The sequence below is a fragment of the Oppia nitens genome, unplaced genomic scaffold (assembly GCF_028296485.1).
Source record: "Oppia nitens isolate AA-2021 unplaced genomic scaffold, nextdenovo-longstitch-racon4-pilon3 scaffold5_pilon_pilon_pilon, whole genome shotgun sequence".
NCBI classification, from domain to species: Eukaryota; Metazoa; Arthropoda; class Arachnida; order Sarcoptiformes; family Oppiidae; genus Oppia; species Oppia nitens.
In genome coordinates this window covers 6,519,816-6,541,852 of record NW_026533243.1, presented here as the reverse complement: position 1 = coordinate 6,541,852, position 22,037 = coordinate 6,519,816, and the positions used below count along the sequence as shown (strand labels likewise).

The 22,037-nt window shown below is 28.0% G+C and overlaps 7 protein-coding genes across 8 annotated transcripts; 1 reads left to right on the top strand and 6 right to left on the bottom strand.

Moving 5' to 3' along the window:
- Nucleotides 1–8,176: 8,176 nt before the first annotated feature.
- On the bottom strand, nucleotides 8,177–10,180 carry LOC128961022 (cystathionine beta-synthase-like protein). The gene has a single exon (XM_054307223.1). It carries the CDS (start codon nucleotides 9,975–9,977, stop codon nucleotides 8,445–8,447), a length of 1,533 nt encoding a protein of 510 aa, XP_054163198.1. The 5' UTR covers nucleotides 9,978–10,180; the 3' UTR covers nucleotides 8,177–8,444.
- Nucleotides 10,181–11,253: 1,073 nt separating this feature from the next.
- LOC128961020 (uncharacterized) lies at nucleotides 11,254–14,100 on the bottom strand. 2 transcript variants are annotated; one of them, XM_054307221.1, is made up of 7 exons: nucleotides 13,588–14,100; nucleotides 13,222–13,525; nucleotides 13,070–13,146; nucleotides 12,832–12,998; nucleotides 12,607–12,716; nucleotides 12,272–12,511; nucleotides 11,254–12,214 (listed from the first exon to the last, which is right to left on the bottom strand). In XM_054307221.1, exons 1-7 carry the CDS (start codon nucleotides 14,026–14,028, stop codon nucleotides 11,397–11,399), a joined length of 2,157 nt encoding a protein of 718 aa, XP_054163196.1. In that variant the 5' UTR covers nucleotides 14,029–14,100; the 3' UTR covers nucleotides 11,254–11,396. The 2 variants fall into 2 exon arrangements, with proteins under 2 accessions (XP_054163196.1, XP_054163195.1); XM_054307220.1 differs by having other exon boundaries at nucleotides 11,254–12,511.
- Nucleotides 14,101–14,542: 442 nt separating this feature from the next.
- LOC128961030 (small ubiquitin-related modifier-like) lies at nucleotides 14,543–15,619 on the top strand. Its single transcript, XM_054307234.1, has 2 exons — nucleotides 14,543–14,689; nucleotides 14,761–15,619. Exon 2 carries the CDS (start codon nucleotides 14,849–14,851, stop codon nucleotides 15,131–15,133), a length of 285 nt encoding a protein of 94 aa, XP_054163209.1. The 5' UTR covers nucleotides 14,543–14,689; nucleotides 14,761–14,848; the 3' UTR covers nucleotides 15,134–15,619.
- Nucleotides 15,620–15,627: 8 nt separating this feature from the next.
- On the bottom strand, nucleotides 15,628–16,321 carry LOC128961028 (uncharacterized). The gene is made up of 2 exons (XM_054307232.1): nucleotides 16,077–16,321; nucleotides 15,628–15,995 (listed from the first exon to the last, which is right to left on the bottom strand). The coding sequence occupies exons 1-2, from the start codon at nucleotides 16,230–16,232 to the stop codon at nucleotides 15,750–15,752; spliced, it is 402 nt and encodes a 133-aa protein (XP_054163207.1). The 5' UTR covers nucleotides 16,233–16,321; the 3' UTR covers nucleotides 15,628–15,749.
- A 320-nt stretch (nucleotides 16,322–16,641) lies between these two features.
- On the bottom strand, nucleotides 16,642–18,667 carry LOC128961667 (polynucleotide 5'-hydroxyl-kinase NOL9-like). Its single transcript, XM_054307926.1, has 2 exons — nucleotides 17,094–18,667; nucleotides 16,642–17,020 (listed from the first exon to the last, which is right to left on the bottom strand). Exons 1-2 carry the CDS (start codon nucleotides 18,647–18,649, stop codon nucleotides 16,642–16,644), a joined length of 1,935 nt encoding a protein of 644 aa, XP_054163901.1. The 5' UTR covers nucleotides 18,650–18,667.
- Nucleotides 18,668–19,046: 379 nt separating this feature from the next.
- On the bottom strand, nucleotides 19,047–19,875 carry LOC128961029 (histone H2B-like). The gene is made up of 2 exons (XM_054307233.1): nucleotides 19,530–19,875; nucleotides 19,047–19,459 (listed from the first exon to the last, which is right to left on the bottom strand). Exons 1-2 carry the CDS (start codon nucleotides 19,656–19,658, stop codon nucleotides 19,211–19,213), a joined length of 378 nt encoding a protein of 125 aa, XP_054163208.1. The 5' UTR covers nucleotides 19,659–19,875; the 3' UTR covers nucleotides 19,047–19,210.
- A 415-nt stretch (nucleotides 19,876–20,290) lies between these two features.
- On the bottom strand, nucleotides 20,291–22,022 carry LOC128961666 (nuclear hormone receptor HR96-like). Its single transcript, XM_054307925.1, has 4 exons — nucleotides 21,868–22,022; nucleotides 20,855–21,793; nucleotides 20,608–20,807; nucleotides 20,291–20,540 (listed from the first exon to the last, which is right to left on the bottom strand). Exons 1-4 carry the CDS (start codon nucleotides 22,012–22,014, stop codon nucleotides 20,291–20,293), a joined length of 1,536 nt encoding a protein of 511 aa, XP_054163900.1. The 5' UTR covers nucleotides 22,015–22,022.
- Nucleotides 22,023–22,037: the final 15 nt, after the last annotated feature.

The following is a 22,037-nucleotide window of genomic DNA, read 5'->3' as shown; positions in this document are numbered from 1 at the left end:
TTAAATGTTTTCAAGTTTTAAATAAGTTACCAATTTTTGTGTATACTTTTTATGCTATATTAAAAATATTGAACTATTTTATAATAAAAATGCACCTGATGAATTTTTATTGAAAATAATGTAGACTTAAACAATATATTGTATAAATTGATGAAAAATATAAATGTATGTAAAATTGATTGTATAATATTGTACTACAAGTTATATTATATAAGATGCAATCAAATCATATGATGATATGAAATGCTGGCAAAGCTTTTTATGATGCAATTCACTATTCAATGCATTGTTTTATTAGTATTGTATTGTATTTGTTGGATACAAATAAAAGTAAATAATCATCAATTTGTGTGCTTTCACTTCCAATATAAATACAATATATAATAAACTCTCTGCGATTGTAAGTAAAGTAAATCCATAGCTTTGTGTGAGAATAATGTGTAAATACAATGGCATACAACACACGACTCTTATATAACTTATATATATATATATATAATACAATATTTGATGTATATTATAGTTATTTTTATTATAGTTATGTTATGCTATTTGTGAGGCAATCGAGACGCCCAACACTTTACATGATAAGACTTAAAAAAAGAGTAAATCAAATTACAAATCCATTACCACACATGTCGTTCATATTATGTTTATATATAAAATATATATTTTTAGTGCCCAAACCTATTATAAGCAATACTATTCTAAAAAACAAATATTTTTATTGTGTGAGAGAGAGAGAGAGAGAGAGAGACAATGCGTTAAAATTTGTTTAAAATGCTAAATAAACTTAAACTTAAACTATTTGTAAAAGACGTGTCAAGAATTTGCCACAACATCTAAGGCACTCACACACAGACACACATACATACTGTACAAACCATACCGTAATGATAGCAATGGTATGCTTGTCAGTACACTTACGTCCAAAACAGTGATCATATGTTAAACAGTTGATCCCAATGTCCCTTCTCATCGATAAAAGCGATAATCTTTTTGGTGACACATTTGATGAACGAATAGTTGTACTTATAGTACGTATAGTACTTTCTATAACTAAATCTATCAATTTTTGTTGTCTTTCTTTCTTTTGTTATTATATTTGATTTCAAATGACAATGAAATGGTCGACAAGAAACTGGTCATCAAAATTACTGAAACTTTATAAGAGAATAAAGAAAATACAATACAATATACTGTATATAAGATATACTTTGCCATTGAATGCTTGAAAAGTTTAACTTAGAGTGACTGACAATAGGAGACAACAGTATGTGTGAGTGTTGTTATACAATACAATGAATGACTTTAAATATATCTAATTTCCCAATGGTTTCATCCAAACGCCACACTTAGTGCACCACAAGAGGCCATCCATTCTGGAGAGGAGTCGCCGACTCTAGACTCACGTCTTTGTTGTCTTTATTCAAACATACAATCAAATTAACCCCAACCCGAGTCCTACATTAAAAACATTGTCATCAGTCAATTGATGATCTACTTAGGCATCACTTGTAGTAGTTTTCAAACATCTAATACTGTTTGCCAACATTTACGACGAGACTATCATTTTTCACTAACATTTTTCCTATAATTAGAGTTCAATCAACATTCCCAGAGGGAAGTTCTTTAAAAAAAATCCCCCAATTTTCCTGAAAAATATGGAAAATATTTTATTTTACCTACCTTGATCGTTAGAAAGGGAAATATTTTTTTATATTATTACAATAGTAAGCAAAACTTAAATATTTTACAAAAAAATATTGAAATATTTAAAAAATAAATTTTAATTCAATAAATTTAGTGAAACTTTATCAATACAACTTAAAATACAGTTTAATACACTGTAGAATATTTGTTTTTCAAACATTATCATAAAATGTGTTGTTTAGAGTTTAATAGGTGATAGCACAAGGAAATAGATTCTCTAGGAATTCCCAGGGAATATAAGGAACTTTTGGAAGTAAAACGAGGGATGGAATCTGATCTAACCCTACGTATATTAATAGTCATACTTTTACTAATTATATTTAACTATTAGTCCAACATTTATCTAATTCATAATAAGTTTAAAACAGTATTTTCACTGAACTTATTTAAGTTTACTTAACTTAAGTGTTATTAAAGTGGAATCAATTTGTATTCACGAGATAATACATTAGAGAATTCAAAATATTTATTATTTAATTTATTGTATAATTATAAAAAGGAATTAGAATTATATGACAAAATTATTAATAAAATATAATGTATTATTTGTATTAATTTCTATAATACTAGATTAGAAACAATAACAGTTTAATTTTTGTAAAATATAATTATATATTAATAATAATAACAATATTATTTTATGTTAAGAATTTATGAAAAATTAATTAATTAAATATTACAATTAAATAAAAACCAACTATGATTTAATTATTATTATTTTTTGTTTTATTTAATCCTTTTTTAATTAATACAAAACAATATAATAATTTTGTACTAATAATGCTACCATAAATAATAAATTTAAAACAAAATATATATCTCMAAATATAATATTAAATATTTGTATATTTATATACCTCGCAGTGAATTTTTAAAATTACTGAAAAATTCCAATATATTCATAATTTTATAAAGTTTATATGATATAATTTATGTAAAATGCAGTATATATATATAATATAATACATATACATTTAAATAAAATTTAGATATTTGTTATAAAATTATGCCAAAAATATTTATGTATACAATATATTATTGTATTTATACAGTGAATCGAAAACACGAAAAATATTTTAACCATAACTTTGACTTTTTTACGGATATCTAAACACTAATATAAAAGGCTTTAACAGTTATAAATGTGTCATATTTTCCTCATATATTTGGCTCAACAAATATCATATACGTATTGAAACTGAAAATATCTTTTCATTTCAATAAAAAATATGACATTTTTTCTTTTTATACAACAAATAATTACGAAATTATGAAAGTTGAGACAAATGATAAAATTTGTGCAAAACTAACTGTAAATATTGKTTACTATAATCTAGTTATGAATACATATTTCAGAGTGTATTCACTTCGTGTAAATTTATGTCTTAAGTTATAAATAAATATGTATTTTGTCGTTAATTTATTTAACAAACAGAGAAATGTTTTGTTTGCTTAAAAGAGATGCCATTAAATTAGTTTCTGTAGTACTTTACTTATAAGTAATCAAACAGTAATTCAATATTTTTTATGTGTTATAAGATTATCTTATAAATAGTATAGTATATAAATAACATACAAATTATTATAATATTTAAGATAATTATAAATATAAACTATACTAAAAATTAATTATTTTGCATAAAGTTATTAAATTAAGCAATTTATTTTATATAAATATTCATGTATATTGTATTAAAAATATATAGTATACTAAATTTATAATAACATTTTATATTTTACTATAACTTTTAATTTTCAATTCATTTTATTTAAAGAGTATCACTATTTAGGCATTTTTATACATCAAATTTAGATAATAATGATATAATGTAATTATAAAATATAATAATCAATTGACTTATAATTACTGATAACACAACATTAATTATAAATCTAAATTGTTGTAATTAATTGATAAAAAAAGTATTTAAAAGTTGAAATATTAATCATTAATATATCTTAAATATAAATTTAACTAATTATTGAATCAAATATCAACTAAAGTAACACCGATACAAGTTATGTGATAATGTGATACTTAAATACAGAATTTTTACAGAATAAAAATGCAATAGTTTTTTTTAATTATAATAGTTATTGATTTTTAAAATATTGAATAAAATTGCAAGTATTTTATAGTATGATTAATTGAGTGTTAATTAATTTATTTTTTTTTTTGGATTAATTAATAAATGATAATGAAATAATAAATTTATTATTAATATTAATAATACAAATATTAATATATTGTAATAAATGTATAACTTTTGTATTTTGTAATATCAATTTGTTTATTTAGATGAATATTTAGATATTGCTTTTTAAGTCGTATTTCAAAAAGCGTTGAGAAAGTTGAGTAAATTGTATAAAAGTCAACCTTTTGGCGACTTTTATATTAAGACAAGTAGTGAAACATTTGATGGATTGTATGGATTGTGAGTGCACTTTCAGTACAGACCAATCCTCCCGAGTATTGGTCCATATATTGCAAATATTACGGCTTATCTCAACTGTCAAATACCTTATACTATATATACCTTACTTTACTTCACTTTTATTTTCTTTTCTTTTATCCATTCATTCAATACTTAGTCCATTATATCATACATTTAGGTCAACAGTTGCCTCTGAGCTGAAAATACAGTATTTTCTGTTTTTATTGTCAATACTATCTACAAGTAATAGTAGTATCAATAGTATTACAATCAAAATGAGTCTTATATATAATATATTAGTTACTTTGAAATATTTTTACCGATATTTTATTACTTTATTTTAATATTGAAAAAAATGTTAAATCATATTCACATTGAACTTATAATTATTTAATTATGATTACTTTGAAATTTTTATATTATTATTAATGCTATACAGTATTTTTGAAGGTTTTGAAAAAAACTATTTAATTTATTTTGTCTTTATATTTGTTATATTTAATGTTAGAGCTATTATTGTTGTTTTACCCTAAACATTGTTTAATCAATTTTATTTACTATTTTTATAAAAATAAATAACAATGTAATAAATTTTTGTTAATTTTCTATAAATATATAGATAGATCTATTTTTATAGCTTTATTTCTCACTCTGTATATAGTTATCTACTCTTAATTTAATGTTTTAGTGGACTTAGCAGAGGAAGAAAAAAACAATTGAAAATAATAAAACAAATTTAGAGCTTATGGTATGTATTGGATTTCAACAAATAAAAAGACAAATATTGTATATAAAAATAAAAGTTGTTTTCAGTTGAATCAGTCGAGTCTTTAAATTTCAACATAACATCACTTGTATATCGCAATCACAAAAAATAATAATAACCAAAAAWATATATATATATATATATTATGAGTGATGTTATATAAGGTGACTGACCCTTTACTTCATTTTATTGTTTTATGCTTTATATTTGTACAGTATATTAGTCTTATGTTTTTAAATATATCATTTATATTAATAGTTTATTTTTTTTTGTATTAAGATAAATATTTAACTCATTCTTCAAAAAACACTATTAATTAAAATCATTTATTTTATCTCTCGGTTTATTTAAACAATTAATTAAATGACACACACCTAACATTTATTGCAATTAACGCTTCAATTGTAACCTATTTATAGTATCATTGAAATTATTATATATTAAATTGACATTTTTGGTATAAAATTCAAAATATATTWAATATATTTATTATATATATATATATAAATAATATGTAACAGCACTTGTGATGCTTGAAATTTTTCAAATAAAATTTTGTCTAATTTATTATGTATAGGAAACTTAGAGATGAAAAATTAATAAATATTTGATTAATCAAGTAATTGGAAAATTTTAATTAAATATCTGATTATTTTAAAGTTGATACTCTATCTATAATTTATTAATTATAATACAAATATATTTACTAGAGTATACTTTTTTATTAATAAAATTCATAGAATTTTTGATGATTTTATTAACAGTAAAATACTCTATAAGCCGATCAAAAGTATTACTACTTTATTCATGTTATATGTAATAGTGTGTGTATAAGACTACTCTTTTACATATAAAAAATATGATGAGATATGATATGATATTAACTTTGAAACATAAGAGTATTAATACTTTTGTGCCGAAAAAAAGAGTTTACTTAACATTATAAATACATATATAATTCAAATTCATCACAAAAGTCTAGCAACATATACACATATTTTATATATTATATAATAATATGTGTGTATATAAAGTATTTATGTCATCACTATTGGCGAGTGCTTTACATAATTAAAACCCATAAGAATATTGTTATGAAAAAAGCATTAATCCATTTGTCAGATCTTTTAAGTCCCCATTCAATGCCTAATATACTAAAACAAACTCGTATTGAATTATCAACGCATTAATAAAATGAAATAAAATGAAAATGTGTACTAAAATTATACTTTATTTATAAACAACTATAACATATATATATATGAAATTCATACAACATTTCTAACGCTTTTATAAATAACATGTGTAGCTCTCAATTACGTGAAAAATGTATTAAATGAATGAATTATTAACGAAATGCTACAATTCATTGCACATAATATGAGGCAAACAGTAATCAGATCATTGCGTTTCTGTTGCCATACCAGTGCCCTAAGACTCACTATATTATCAATGATAAGCCATCCTAAAGATTGTATTCAATAATATGTAAATATATATAAAAACGTATACAAACCCAGGCATTCATTACATTTAATGACATATAATTCTGATCACAAAAATAAATGTCAAAAAATAAGATCAGAATTTTGCTTATTATTAATAGAGATAATACCACACAATGTTATGATATGCTATGAATATTCCGTGTGTTTGTTATGCAAAAATTATTTGAAGATATATTAAATTATTAATGATTTGAAGATAAAAAAGATTAGATACTGATATGTTTTATATGATTTGCACGAAAGATCTTTGCTATCATAGAGCTAATTGAATTGGATTTGTAATTGATTTTTATAACAAAAATATTATAAAAATATTATCTAATTTCATATTTTATTCAAAAACTTCTCCTGATTTCTGATTATATATTATTTCAATAATAAATAATAATTTTACATTAAGTTATTGTACAGTATTTAATGGTAATTATAAATTTATTCAATTAATTAATACAAATTAAATTGAATCAAAATATAGTTAATATTTATAAATTTGATTTTCAATTATCACAATTTGATCATAATTTTTTTTAAACCACTCATAAACAATAAACAGGTGATTTGAATCAATAAAATGTTTAATTAAGTAATTAGTTTTTATTCAATAAWTTTTTTTATCTTTTAATACACTTTAGACAAAACAGTATGATTTAAAAAGTGACTGTATGTGCACTTAATCAGTAAATACCGGKTTTTAGACATTTTTTTCATTATTTACTCAATCGTTTGATCAAAGTTTTGTGCCGACAGATAGTAATCAATGCCTTTGACTGTTGAATGACTGATTCTGGACTACATTTGTGACCCATCGGTGAGTGTCAGCAGTGGTTTAAATCTCGAACTCACCAAACGTTTCATATATTGAAATAAACTTTTTTTCCGTTACCAGTGTTTGTTTAAAAATTATTTTTTTTATCCAAACTATAACTTTCTTACAGTATTTTAAATATTTAAAAATATCAAATTTATTTACAATTTTATTTTTAAAGCATTGTTTTCAATCAAAAAAACATTTTTCATTGAAAACATGATTCATGACTAAATAATTATTTATAAAAATATTTATAATTAATGAGTTAACAATTTTTATTAGTAATTAATTCTTTTTATTTGTTATTATAATAATTGATAATAAAATAAATTTCCATAAAATATTTGTTTGCAACAGTTAATACTATAATTTAAAGTTATAATTATAAAAATGTTTRATTATACAGTAATTAATGCTTTATCATAAAAAAATTATATTAGTTAATATATTCTCAAATTAATATCAAACATTTATAACTCATATAATTAATCTTTTAAGTGAATAAATTGTTGATTCAATTTAAAAATATAATCGACTTTCAAATGTCATTTAAAATTTATATTTTATTTAAATGATAATTGTTTGTCTGAATAAAATATTTTTTTGTTTATATAATAAAAAATATCAACAATTTGATGTATAACTCTAATAATCAATTTTATAAGACATCCTGTGTACAAAAAAAAAACCTCATAAGTCTAACACAAAACAAAACCATAAAACTGTATAATTTTATCAAAATTATTAATTAATAAAATGTTTATCGGCAGATAATTTATTAACTAAAATTATTAAATAATATAAAATCACTATTACCGGTATTGTGTAGTTTTATATCTAATATATTACAAATAGTGATAAACAGATAATGAAATCATAAKTTAGACTTTGATTTTATAATTAAATTAGAAAATACACTATAAAAATAATATAAACTGATTTAAACTCAAATTGAAATAAAAAAATATATGAATGTATACATGAATTGTGTAAATATTGTAAAATGTCAGTGAAGGACATATTCAATAAAAAAAATTCAGACAAAAAAATGTCAATTACTGTCAATAATGATTGATTTAAGCATTAAAAACATATACCGTAATCTATAAATTAATACAATGTTTAGTCAAATTATCATTAATTTTAAAATTAAATTAATTTAGCGCTAATTTTGAGTCTTTTATTAAAAAAGATATCAATTAAAAGGAYAGTCATTATTGTTCATATGAGTCGAGTTCAGCCAAATAGTTAAGGATATCGATGTGAGTGATAATACCGGCGATCCTCTCGGATCGGTCAGAGACGGCATCGAAGACAACCACATAGGGATGTGTCTTCAAAATGCGCGAAATTGATCCTAACTTTCCTTGTCTTTCGATTTTTGGATAACTAGTTATCAATACTTCGCTAACAGGACTATCCATCGTAATGTTTTGTCCCGACATTTTGGCCATAATGTGGCCGACGGTAATCATTCCCATCATAATGCTATCATCGTTAAGAACAGGTAGCTGATCGTAACCATGTTTTCTCATAATGGAAATGGCGTCAAAACATTTGGTGCGCGGACTAACACTGTCCACATTCATGCCGTGAACCAAGTTGTCGATGGGTTCGTCCCAAAACCACGGTTTCTGTTCGACGTCATTGTTATCAATGTCAGTGACGGCAAAGTTGCGTTCAATCATCCACTCGTCTTCTAAGAATTTGGTCATATAATTCCTGACGCCATCCGGAAGTACAACAACACAACGTTGATCTTCTCTCAGATCTTTAGCCGCCTTCATAGCCGCCACAACAGCAGTGCCCGAACTTCCGCCACATAGTAGGCCTTCTTCTGCAATCAGTTTTCGTGCCATTTCTAGTGAGGATTTGTCATCACTTTTATACCATTTGTCGACAACACTTCTATCCAAAACAGTCGGAACAAAATCATAACCAATGCCTTCGACCTCATAAAAAGTTGTCTCTGTTTTGTTAAGCTCTTCAGGTTCGGCCAGAATTGATCCCAAAGGGTCGACACCGACAATCTGACAGTCAGGCAGTACTTCCTTAATTTTTCGACCGATTCCAGTGACGGAACCACCGGTTCCGGCGCCGACAACAACCATATCCACATTGTTATCTGTCTGTTGCAATATCTCTTCAGCGGTCGTGTCGTAATGAGCTATAGGATTGCTGGCATTACAGTACTGATCCAATATAATAGAGTTTTTGATTTGTTGACAAAGTCTTCGGGCGACGTGTATGTGACTGTTCGGTGAGTCAAAACTGGCCGAAGTCGGTGTCCGCACAATCTTCGCGCCCAAAGCGTGCAAAGTATTCATCTTTTCGTTTGACATTTTCTCCGGCATAACAATTATACATTTGTATCCCTTGACCGCAGCGGCCAACGCCAGTCCAATACCGGTGTTACCACTGGTCGGCTCTATGATAGTATAGCCTTCCTTCAGAATACCATCTCTTTCTGCATCGCAAACCATCTTCAATGCAATCCTGTCCTTAACACTTCCGCCGGCATTAAAATACTCACATTTGGCCAACACTTCGCAACGGACGCCATACTGTTTAGCGATCTTATTGAGTCTAACGAGTGGTGTGTCACCGATTTGGTCCAAAATGTTGGACAATATCTTCGGTTTCTGTTTGAGGCAATCGTGTCGATGCGGGTCCTCAGCTGTCGATGACTTGTCGAGACTCCACAAACATCTGGACGGTCTGTTTGGTTCAGAAAATTGTTTACTCATTATTGATGACACTCTTCACTATTATTTCTTGTGGTTCTTTGAATCTTCAGATCACTAATATTGTCGATCAAATGTCTGGACAATCAAAGTGTTGACACAATATATATATAATCAATGCTTTATAACTRTAAGACAACTAACTGTTGATTCAATAAAACCATTACTTAAAAAACTAAACAAAAGTATAGACTAGAAGTGCAATATTTTACTATTTTTTATAATATTTTTTTTGATCGATTACTTCCCGTTTGTCAATAAAAACTAAAATATTTATTGGTTAGACATTTACCGGTAATTAATCAAATAGTTATTTATAAACGTTTTTTTTGTTATTATCTATTATTATAATGATAATTATTCAATGCCTTGTTTAATTTAGTAATTGATAACTGTATTAATAATGTTTTTTTTGAATAACAAATTTATTACCCAACACAGCACAGTAATCACGATAACGGGTAAGTTTTGTCATTACTATTTGATAAAAGTGATAAACAGTTTATAAAAAAATGTATTATCATTATAATGATTATGTATTAATAAATACAATATTAATAATGTWTGATTGTATTGTACAGTACTGTACAGTATTGGGCAATCGTAACATACACACAATTATACGCACAATCAAATATATACTAGTATTTTGGCAAATTAAACATGCTAATTTTTATACAGTATAAATTATAGGGATAATGTATTTAAGTGAGGTTTAGTTTTCATCATAAATTTATCCATGTTATTTTTTAAATTAACTCAATTATTTTCTTATAATTTTAATTATACAGTAAATCTATGATTAAGTTACTGTACTGTAGCTTATGTACAAACAAAATTGAAACCTCAAACAAACCAACTGTACAAACAAATGCTAAATTAATTATAATAAAAAATAAAATTCAGTTTAATTTACATCAATTCATAGCTAATATAATATATCATATGATTGAAGTCCAGTTTAATGTCAATACTATTATATTATTAAAACATTCAATAATTCAGTTCTCGCATTGCAAAGTAATTACCGGTAATGCAACAAATTTGGGTTACATTTTATAATGTATTCAATATATTAATATCTATGTTTTAATATAAGTTTCAATTAGACATTAGAAATGTTATTATCAATTTTTTATTACAAAAATTAACTTTATATCAGTAGATTATTACAATAAAATTAATATATTTTACATATATTTTAAGGTATTTTACATTTATGATTATCTGTATAAATTTCTTATACAATTAAAATTATAAATATTTTTTGGATGCAATCACTTACGGTATGTTATGTAACTTATGTTTCATTAGTATAATTAAAGAAATACATGTACTAAAATTGATTATCTAATTGATCTGAGAAATGTCGATAAATTTATTATAAGTTTTATTAGTCATACGGTAAGTACTACTAAACGATTATTGTTGTTGTGGTGGATAATAATTGTAATAATATGATTGTGGATTATATGCATATTGTTGGCCATTTTGACCATACATTCCTTGAGGATTCGGTTGTTGTTGTTGTTGTTGTTGATGATGAGAGTAATTATAATATTGTTGGTTATTGTGTGTATAATTATAATTCAAAAGCATATTTGGTGGATATTGTTGTTGCGGAGGGTATCGTTGAGCCGGTGCTTGATATTGATGAGCTGGTTGTGGCTGTGGTTGTTGTTGTTGTTGTGGATAATGTTGTCGATGAGATTGTATATTATTTTGTTGTGGGACAGCATTGGTCACAACTTGTCTTGAATTACTAATTGATTGATTTCTTTGAAAAGTTTGATGAACATGTGAAATGAGATGTTGTTGTTGTTGTTGCGAAACTTCGAGTACATTAAGACCAACAACATTGATAGTGGTATCACAACCTTCACATACAATTGCCGCTAATTTGGTTGTCGTCGTATCAAATTTAAATTGCCAATTACTACGAATCGGTTGATTACTACCTGTATTTGTTGGTCGGTTCGCTTGTGTCGATGCCTGTGTCACACTTGATGTTGAAGCTATTGGACGTGTTATTGTATTTCCTGTCGTTCTATTCATCACTACATTAAAACTAGTGGACGGATGTGAAGTCGAAGCAAGTCTTTGTTGTTGTTGTTGTTGTCTTATCTGAGTTTGTGGTTGTAATGGATTTCTTAAATTTATTGAACCACTTGTTGTTGGTCTCGATTGTTGAACAGTAGTGGTGGTCGAGGAGTGATTTGAATTGGATCGCAATTCGTGTTCTGATTCGGTTAAAAATTCTAGTATTTTGTTGATTGAAGTCTGCTTTTCAATGTTACCTCTCGTTTGTTCCCTATTTGTCTGAACGATTGACGAGACATGTTGTTCGGTATTCTTTGCCTGAGTCATCTGAGCATACAATGTGTCCAACAATTGATTACCGGTTGGCATAGACTTCGGAGCAGAAATAGCAAGAGGCGGTGGAGGAGTGTCACTGTCATCATCACTGAGTATATCAATTATATCGTCTTGAGTTGCATCTAAACTGACCACATTTGTATCTCCATTATGGTTTAATGCTAAGTAATATCAGTTCAATAAATTAATTGTAAATTAAATCTAAATTTTAAATAACAATTTCTAACTCTAACTACAATTACTATATTCTACTCACGATTATCTTGTTTTTTAATGTCAGGCATCCAAATGGCATTTGGATCAAATATGATGTTCTCAACGGGCGGATCATAATTGGCAGTCATTGATAAAATGTGTTGCATTAAACTGTTATAAATATCAAAATATCGGTAATTACCAATCAAAAGTATACAGTATATCGTATCAAAACATTRTGGTAATACAGTATTATTAAGTATATGTAAATATTTAAAGTAAAAACCTGTCAATGATTAGATCGGGTAGTTGTGCTTGTTTTGCACATTTAGGACATTTCCAGTCCTGTTGGTGTTTATTCCACCGAATATTTATATAATTATCGGCATCGAAACAATCAAAATGTAGACAATGTTTTGATCTCATCGGTGTCTTCACACGTAAATTTGATATCTAATTTAGAAGTAATAAAATTATAGTTATAAGTATATTATTAAATATATTGCAATTAATAATCAACTTACTGGACACAAAAGTGATACTTTCATTGTTCGCTCTAAAGCTTCGATGTCATCCGTGTCGTTATTCAAACACTTTTTCACTGTAAAAATCAAACAATGTTTAAATTATCTTAAATTCATAATATTATATAAACTATAAATCATTACTTCCATACCTTTATTTATAGTAATCATTGCTTCTTCAACGGAGAATACAATCACTGGTGGCAACTGTTGTGGCGGAGGAATAGTAGTTTGCACTCCATTCTTAAACTTAATGATAGATTGCGGTACTTTGTTAGGTGTGTGCACCAAAACACTCAACTGATACGGCAATGAAGGCAATTGTGGTTGTGGTGGCTGTGGTTCCTGTGGAATCTGCGGCAATGCCACTGCTAACTCATTAACTGCTTCAGTAGTCGCCACAGTGGCCACAGTTTTATCTTCAATTGGAACCAATGCTGTTATATCGGGTTTGATCTGAAAGAAAATAAATTGAGTKATAATAGCTTTTTAAAAATAAATAGGAAATTATTGTTTACACAATCACTATCATTGACTTTATCGATGACAATTGAGTTAACGTCAGTTGGCTTAAGTTGCAACTCATTGGAGATCCAATCAGTTTGAGTCATCCAATCACTCTCGAGGTCGGAATCGTCTAAATTGCTGTCCATCGAGCTCTCAGTGTCTGAACTCCACAGCGAAGTTTTTCTCAACAATCTTGTGGTGGCAATAGTTGACCGACAGTTGGGTATAAACTCGACGAACTCGATGTCATCACTTTCTTCATCAATGGTCGACACAACCATAGCTTCATTGTCTGAATCAGATTCAGAGACAATTCGTTGTCGTTTTTTCCGACTTGTCTTCGGTCTCATAACCATTGCTTCGTTGTCTGAGTCTATGTCTGTGTTTGTGTTTGAATCCGACTCTGAGTCCGAAATTCGGATCAATTTTCTTACTCTTGTCTTTGGTTTCATTTGTCACTCAATTAATGTCACCAATAGTTTGTTACAACACTAGTGTTTTGCTAACCTATTTGAATACAACACTAGTTTAACTCACACACAGTTTGCATCACTGATAAATTAATACATTATATTTWCTATCAATTCAGTACTTTTTCAAATATAATAGATTCACACATTTTGATCGATAAAAACATTGTCATAAATCATACCAAATCAATGATAAACGCATTACGTATACTTTAATTCAATTGTGTTAATTAATTAGTAAAATAATTATTAATAAATAAATGTAATAATAATTAATTTAATTAATGTTCAATAATTGCATTTAAGTTAATAATAAAGTATTAAAATGATATAATAGGTGTAATATGTAGTAATAATTATTAAAAACATTGACGTAATTAATGAATAAATTGCGCCAAAAGTACTGTCACTTATACAGTATGTCTGCGTTTTGAGAGTCAATCATATAATATAATAGTATTTCCCCTTAAAGATGACTCGTCCGCATATAATGTATAGCATTAACAGTGCTATACATTGAGTGTAATATTAATAGTATTGAAGCGCTTATTGTATATCATTATTGCAGTCAACTGTGTATTACAATACTGTAGTCACGCTTTGAGAGACCAAACAGTCAGTCATTATTTGATTCATTGTTGATGTAAGACATCGTCGGCACTGCCGGTGACCACACATTCAAAGACTAATACACTAACCATTGATTTTGTTTAGACCATTGTTGTCCTCCATCTGTGGCACACTTGTTGTTACCGATTAAAGATTTGTCTCAACCCATAGTCTCAAAGCACCGGTACTTATAATGTCGGCAAACGATTCCAAGGGAGAAGCGGGTGACGCAAACTCGGAGTACATTAAGTTGAAAGTGGTTGGACAGGACAGTAACGAAATTCACTTTCGGGTCAAAATGACCACACAATTCGGTAAATTGAAAAAATCTTACTCCGAAAGGGTTGGCGTTCAGGTCGGTTCACTTCGCTTCCTGTTTGACGGCCGACGTATCAATGACACGGACACACCAAAGCTTCTGGAGATGGAAAACGATGACGTGATAGAGGTTTATCAAGAACAGAGTGGTGGACAATGAGTGGACGGCATATATTTGGTCAGTCTTTTAGACCAAACTAACCATAAAACGCATTGTTTTTTTCATTTTTTTTAATTATAAATTTATTATTCAATCAATCAATTAATTCATTTAGTTATAATACAAACGATTCAAAATTAATACTTAATTTGTTTATCAAATCAGAGAAAATGTTTAACGTTTACGACAACATAATTATAACAGTATTTGTAATTTGATAAATCACTCCGATTTTAGTTTTAATAAGTACTACACAACACTATACAAAACTGATGTATATTTAAGTAATCATTAATTTGTGATCAAAATTTGATAAAATGTATAAAAAATAGAAATATATTGAAAATAATTTTTATTTAATTAATTATCATTTAGTCGAACTGTAATTTATCGTTAAAAATGTCGATAACTCTGTATTTTCATTATATTTTTGTTTATCGAAATAATTATATTCATTAACAGATTTTTTTTGTCAATCGATAAATCATTCCCTTTAATCATCAAATAATAAATAATTTTTAGAAACAATGCCTATTAATGATTAATAATGTAATATTCAAACGGATTCAATACTATGATATGTTCGGTACAATAGTTTGATTGCAAATGATTTCAACTAATTATGTTTTTTCGGCTCATTGTCTGTAATGAATTGGTCATCATCGGTGTGGCGACGATCAGCACCGTTGACATCATTGTCTTTGGCATGATTTCCATTAACAATGTTTTGCTGTAAATTTTGATTGTTGTCTCTAGCGATGAGCTGATCCGCGTACCAATTCATGAGTCTTTTTATGATAAACGACAATAAGAAAGCCATTACCACAATCAAGAGAGCTCTTCCTTCATATAGATTTTGTCTCTGAAATCAAATTAACATAAATTTTTAGAAGAGATTATTAATAAAAGTGGATTCAATTGATTATAACATCTTTGGGCATACCTTTTCATATCGAAACTGCAAACTCCTAAAAACTCTGTTTTTGCCCCAACTGTTGAGCAAAAATTGCCAGAAATGGATTTCATGCAATTGCCAGATGGACTCCGAGACCGCATACGGCACGTGAAGTGGATATATCGGGTCATAAAGTAAAGCCATTGATTTAAAACTTGTTTAACTTCTTGGGACTGATTTGTCGATTAGCGGTAAAATAATCTAATTTTTAGATATTTTCTTTAACTTTCAACAATACTACAGATATTTTCAAGTTTTTATATAAAAAATATTTAACACGTGATTAAATTATACCGAAAATTCAATCTATAAATTTCTATTTACCATAATCTCAATATTTCACATAAAATTTAATCCCAATATAGTTTATAAAACTTTAAAACCGGTTATCTTAAAATTTGTTATTAAAATAATTATTTTATTATCAGATATGATTTACAATATTTGTTATCAGATAAAATTTATTGCATTAGTGAAAAATATTTTCAACAAATGATAAAAGATTTATGATAACAAATAATAACAGCAATTAATATTATTTCAATAACAAAACTTATGATTTATTAAAAATATATGGAAGTTTGGACGTCGAAGAATAATTTAGTTGCTCTAACATTATCTTATCCGGTATACTAATACCCGATGGTCTGACAATACAATTGACTGATTCTAGTATTTCTCGGCTTTCGGGACTCAATATATAAAAGCATTTATTTTGGAAATCAATTCCTCTAATAATTGCTGATCCGAAGCACTCATTTCTGTCAATTGAATCAATAAATTTGATTCCCATTTCAACATAATATTTATCAATGAATTTAGGATCTAATCGACACAAATGAATCCACGAACAATTGAGAACATCCAGTGATAATTTTGGTGCAAAACGAGAGTCTAATTGAATTTTGACATAAACTTTGGACCACAATAATCTAAATGTAATAATTAATATTTTTAAGTTAATAAACTTATTTAAATATTGTTATCAAACTATAAATCAATTACTTGTACGGATTCATTGCATATATTGGCTTATATAAGATGTCCGGCATTTTAGCCATATATGACAACTGTTGTAAATCTCTGGTCATTTGATTTTTCTTAACGCGTCTATTGTTTGACTCAATGATAGATAATTTATATTTCAAGTGTCGGTTTCTATCAAAGCTATCAAATCGATAACCATTGAAACGTTTGATAGCATCTGATGTTAAATCAAATTGAAAATTATTTTTTGGTTCAATGGTTGAGTTTATTTGAATCAAATGTGTTGGAAGCGCTATTTTAATGATATCTGTGAGCAAAGCTAAACCGAGATCACGAGTCCATCCCATTGTATTGATAAAGAGCGGTCCTTTTGATTGGAGATCTTTTCTAAAGAAATGAATCAATTGACTGATACTTGACATATAAAGTCGGGCCGCTTTGCTCGGTGTGGTCGCCGCCACTGAGCATGACATCAATGGTTTATCATTGATAACATTCAAAACTGTTGAGCTAAGCATCGGTTCCTTAATTTTACTTAAACTTAACTGTCCCGCTGTACTAAATTCAGACTGTCCGGGATCAGTGTCCAAATATAGACATTCACTATAGTCATCGACATTGCGTTCAAATAAATACCTATTAATCATATGACGAATAAGACTCGATTTGCCAACATTTGTACCGCCGGTAACAACAATCATATCATTGTTTTTAAGTTTCAATTCATCAAAAAGTCTGTCCCAAACCAAATGACTGTTATAGTTATTGGCAGCAATTGATCTCATATTAAACCAATCTTTGATTAACTTTAGATTTGTCGGCTTAAAGTTTGGAAGAGTTTCCAAATATAATAATGAATTCATTGTTATCTTTTCTAACAAAATAAAACACGAATTTTCTTCTAATTGATTGATAATTGTCTCGACATCCGTAACCCCTAATGTCTGTAATTTATCTCTAATACTATCAATCGGTTGTCTCTGATTTTCATTTAGTCGATACCTAATAACAATTGTGTGATCAAAAATAGCGGACAAATCAACACATTTGTCCACTGATATAGAATAACCATTAATATGGAGATCATAGTTATGCGACAATAGAGTCAACCGAACTGATCCATAATTTAACTCAAGAACCTTATCTTCATCGGTGACCACAAGTAAAACTGATTTGTCGTTCACATCAATCACTTTAAAACTGTTTTCTGGCGCTTCATTGGTTACTGATTTACCACTCAAGATGTCATCATTGAGTTCATTGACTTTCAATTGTTTCATCCGTTGAGTATTTGTGTCCATATTTTCATCGGTAAAACCATTCATTGTGTGATAATTTCGGCAATAATTTATCGATGGTTTGTAACGCAAATGTCGATAATTTTGTGTTGCTTTCAATGCAAACCAAAGCGATGAATACTTGTGGCCATTGATTGCAGCGGTTGTCTTGAGCTTTGGCCTCACGCGTGGCATCGAAACCGTGTGGTCAGTGATCGGGACTAACAAACCGTTGAATAAATGTTTGCAAAATATTACTATAATTTCAATACATTTTATCTCACGTTTTGTTTTCATTATAACTCCGCCCWTTTGACTACTATATCATATTGTTGTAAAAATGGCACAAATTGACGGTTTGAATAAATCAATTATAATTACATAAGTATTATTAAAGCATTTTTGGACCTTTTTATACATTCCAAATAATTATCATATGTTAGAAATTTATTGTGAAATCCAATAAATTGGCGCAAAATTTAACAATATTTTATTATATTGTAATTACAGTAAATTGTAATTACTATTCAATGGTTTTAAATTAATTACTTTTACTATTATTTTTAATGATAAAACAATTTTTTAATTTCTATCTTTAATGCTATAGTTTTATTTTCAATGTTATTAAATCACAACTATTTTCACAATACAATACTCAACGAGTTTTGAAAAATAAAGTTATTTACGGATTATACTAAATACTGATAAATTAAACAATTTCTAAATTTAATACTTATATGAAATTAAAAATAGTCGACAAATATCTTAATATTAAAAAAAAATTAGATGTAATTTATAGGAAAATATTAATAAAATATCATTTAATTAATCGGTCAAACATGTGGTCATTGTGTTGTTTTATTTACTCGATGTATACTTCGTGACCGCTTTAGTGCCTTCACTGACCGCGTGTTTAGCCAACTCTCCCGGCAATAGAAGTCGAACAGCTGTCTGAACCTCTCGGGAAGTAATAGTCGACCGCTTGTTATAGTGAGCCAAACGCGACGCTTCAGCGGCAATGCGCTCGAAGATGTCGTTAACGAAAGAGTTCATTATAGACATGGCTTTCGATGAGATGCCAGTGTCCGGGTGTACCTGTTTTAGCACCTGTAGGTCAATGATAGTCAAAAGATAATTAATATGGCAATCAGTTAGTCAGTCAAGAAAAATGTTTCACTTTATAGATGTAAATACTGAACGACTCCTTCCTTTTCTTCCTGTGTTTTCCCTTCTTGTCTGAAGCGCGGACAGCCTTCTGTGCTTTACCGGCCTTCTTGACAGCCTTACCACTGGGAACGGGAGGCATTGCTGGTCACCAAATAAGCCGATCAATAGTCTATACAACTAATCAATTGAAATCAATACAAAAACTACTATTAATAATAATAATACTGTAATTGAATCGCAAAAACAAGTGTTGAGTTAAATGCAAAAACCAATTGATTAGTCAATAAAGTGATAGTTATATAGTTTTCCACACTTTTTATGCGCAAACAGTAATAGTATTTAATTTATTCATTCAATACTGACTGTATGTATGTTCAGTAAATACGTGTCGACACTAATAGTTGTGAATCAAAAATTGATATTTAATTTCAATGATTAAATTAATTAATTTTTCAAAAAATATTAGATAAAACAATCAATATTTAAACATTTTTGATAATTTAATTAACTGTGATCTATATAATTATAGCTATTTTAGTTAAACAACGTTTCAATAACTTTTGGAAATAAATGTTTTATTTGAATCATTTATTCGATAGTAAGGTATGAATGAAATAAAAAGATTATTTATTAAGTTAACAAAAGTTTATTTAAAAGATTAAAAAATAATATCGAAAATAACAAAATATTATTATTATGTCTTATGATTTGTCTAATTACTAACCAAACTTGAAATCATTTAAAAAATTTTAAATAAAATAATTAATTAATTCATGAATTGTTGTCTTTGTCTTTATCAGTATTTTTTAGATCAAATATTTCCATCAATAGACTACTGATTCCGGTTTCTTCAATTTGATTAGTATTGACATCAAAGTATGCCTTGACATGTACTTCACTGGTTGTCTTTGTAAGCTTTATTTGATCCATTAGTCTATAGAAAATGGTTTCAGCTGTTGAACCATCATATATGGTCTGTAGATATCTTTTTAAAAGATTTATATAACTCTGTTGTTCGCTCCTATCGTATCCATAGTTTGCAAACAATTAATAATAGATTTATAATTAATTTTTAAAGATATAAATACCGAATAAAGTGAACATTTGTGAGGTTTGGTCTGTCCGGCGAAAAGATGGAGATTGCGATCAAACAGGACATGACATTATCATCAAACCTCCACTCGGGTTCAAAACTTAAGGCATACTTACGGTGCGCTTCGTATACCTTCTGATTAACTTGTTTTAGGACTTCCATTTTCAGCGAGAACTTACAGTTTCTTTCTAAATCCTAATTAAATAAATCAATTATATATTATCTTATATCTCATTGCTTACCATTGACTCCCAGCACTCTTTTTCAAGATTGATGGACATAATGGACCTGAGTATGAGTGTCTCCATACAGGCGCCCTTAACCACAGCAATTTGGTCGGATTGACTTAATTGTTGAAAAGCCAATAACTTTTTGCACATTTTAATTAACATAAATGTTATAATTTCGGTAATTTTAAGGACATCAATGAACCGACCACTACATGGAAGCTCATGGATGGTCTCGGCCTGCATTAGTTGTACATTTGATGTCAAGTGTTTAAGTTTGTATTTCTCGGTTGGCGTCAGTTTTTCTCTGTTATTCTCGGATGCCCTGCAAAGGAGGGCATATTTCGTCGGATAGTAATTACTTTCTCTCATTATCTTGACTTTACTCAAGAGTTTTCTAATGGATTCGACATCACTGGTTGTTGTCTTTAAGCTGTGTTCATCATTGAATTTGTTTTGCAATTGATTTGGCTTTTTATTTGATAACTTACTTATTATGACCGACTCTTTCTGAACCATTCTCGACAAAAAATAAGGTTTTTCTTCAATTCCAAACATTTCTGAACAAACAGTTGATCCAATTGGTAAGTCTGGACTTTTTAGACCTTCTGTAGGTTTAGATGGAGAAGACGGAGATAAATGATGATCAGTGGAAATGTTGTAAATCATTGGTTGTTGCATTTGGTTGTCTTCTTTATATTCATCTACTATATCATTATCATCTATAAGTTGGTCCAATTGTTTTGGTACTTCAAACAATGAATCCCTTTTTCGTGAAACTTTTGAGCGTTTCTTCTCAATAATCTTTTCTTTTCTGGCGTGTCTTTGCTCTTCACTCATAATATACTCTTTTTTCATACCAGCGCTCAAACATTTTCTCAGACGACATGAGGCACAGAATCTTCGAGAAACTACATCAATGGTGCAGTTGTTTTGAAAGTAACATTTGAGACCCTTTTATCAGATAAATTATAAAATAAATATCTATACAACAAATGGTAAACCATTGCACCAAAAACAAGACATACCTTTTGTTTGAATGCGTTGCGTCTGAAGAATTCCTTACACGAGGCACAGGTGATGGCATCAAAATTACATCCCCGGGCTTTATCACCGCATACCTCACAATAACTTTTTGTATCAATCCTTAACTGCATTTCATTTGCTAAGTCCATTGTTTAGCATTCATTAATCATTT

Excerpts from the sequence above, each read along its gene's own strand:
- LOC128961020 (XM_054307220.1), bottom strand. The coding sequence starts at position 14,028 with ATGAAACCAAAGACAAGAGTAAGAAAATTGATCCGAATTTCGGACTCA. Across the intron at positions 13,147-13,221 it reads AATGATTACTATAAATAAAG|TGAAAAAGTGTTTGAATAAC; the intron begins GTATGGAAGTAA and ends TGATTTTTACAG. Across the intron at positions 12,999-13,069 it reads AAGTATCACTTTTGTGTCCA|ATATCAAATTTACGTGTGAA; the intron begins GTAAGTTGATTA and ends CTTCTAAATTAG.
- LOC128961028 (XM_054307232.1), bottom strand. The coding sequence starts at position 16,232 with ATGGCTTTACTTTATGACCCGATATATCCACTTCACGTGCCGTATGCG. Across the intron at positions 15,996-16,076 it reads TGCAGTTTCGATATGAAAAG|AGACAAAATCTATATGAAGG; the intron begins GTATGCCCAAAG and ends ATTTGATTTCAG.
- LOC128961667 (XM_054307926.1), bottom strand. The coding sequence starts at position 18,649 with ATGAAAACAAAACGTGAGATAAAATGTATTGAAATTATAGTAATATTT. Across the intron at positions 17,021-17,093 it reads TATGCAATGAATCCGTACAA|ATTATTGTGGTCCAAAGTTT; the intron begins GTAATTGATTTA and ends TATTACATTTAG.
- LOC128961666 (XM_054307925.1), bottom strand. The coding sequence starts at position 22,014 with ATGGACTTAGCAAATGAAATGCAGTTAAGGATTGATACAAAAAGTTAT. Across the intron at positions 21,794-21,867 it reads GCAACGCATTCAAACAAAAG|GGTCTCAAATGTTACTTTCA; the intron begins GTATGTCTTGTT and ends ATCTGATAAAAG. Across the intron at positions 20,541-20,607 it reads ACAAATGTTCACTTTATTCG|GAGCGAACAACAGAGTTATA; the intron begins GTATTTATATCT and ends TGGATACGATAG.
- LOC128961029 (XM_054307233.1), bottom strand. The coding sequence starts at position 19,658 with ATGCCTCCCGTTCCCAGTGGTAAGGCTGTCAAGAAGGCCGGTAAAGCA. Across the intron at positions 19,460-19,529 it reads TCAGTATTTACATCTATAAA|GTGCTAAAACAGGTACACCC; the intron begins GTGAAACATTTT and ends ATTGACCTACAG.
- LOC128961022 (XM_054307223.1), bottom strand. The coding sequence starts at position 9,977 with ATGAGTAAACAATTTTCTGAACCAAACAGACCGTCCAGATGTTTGTGG.
- LOC128961030 (XM_054307234.1), top strand. The coding sequence starts at position 14,849 with ATGTCGGCAAACGATTCCAAGGGAGAAGCGGGTGACGCAAACTCGGAG.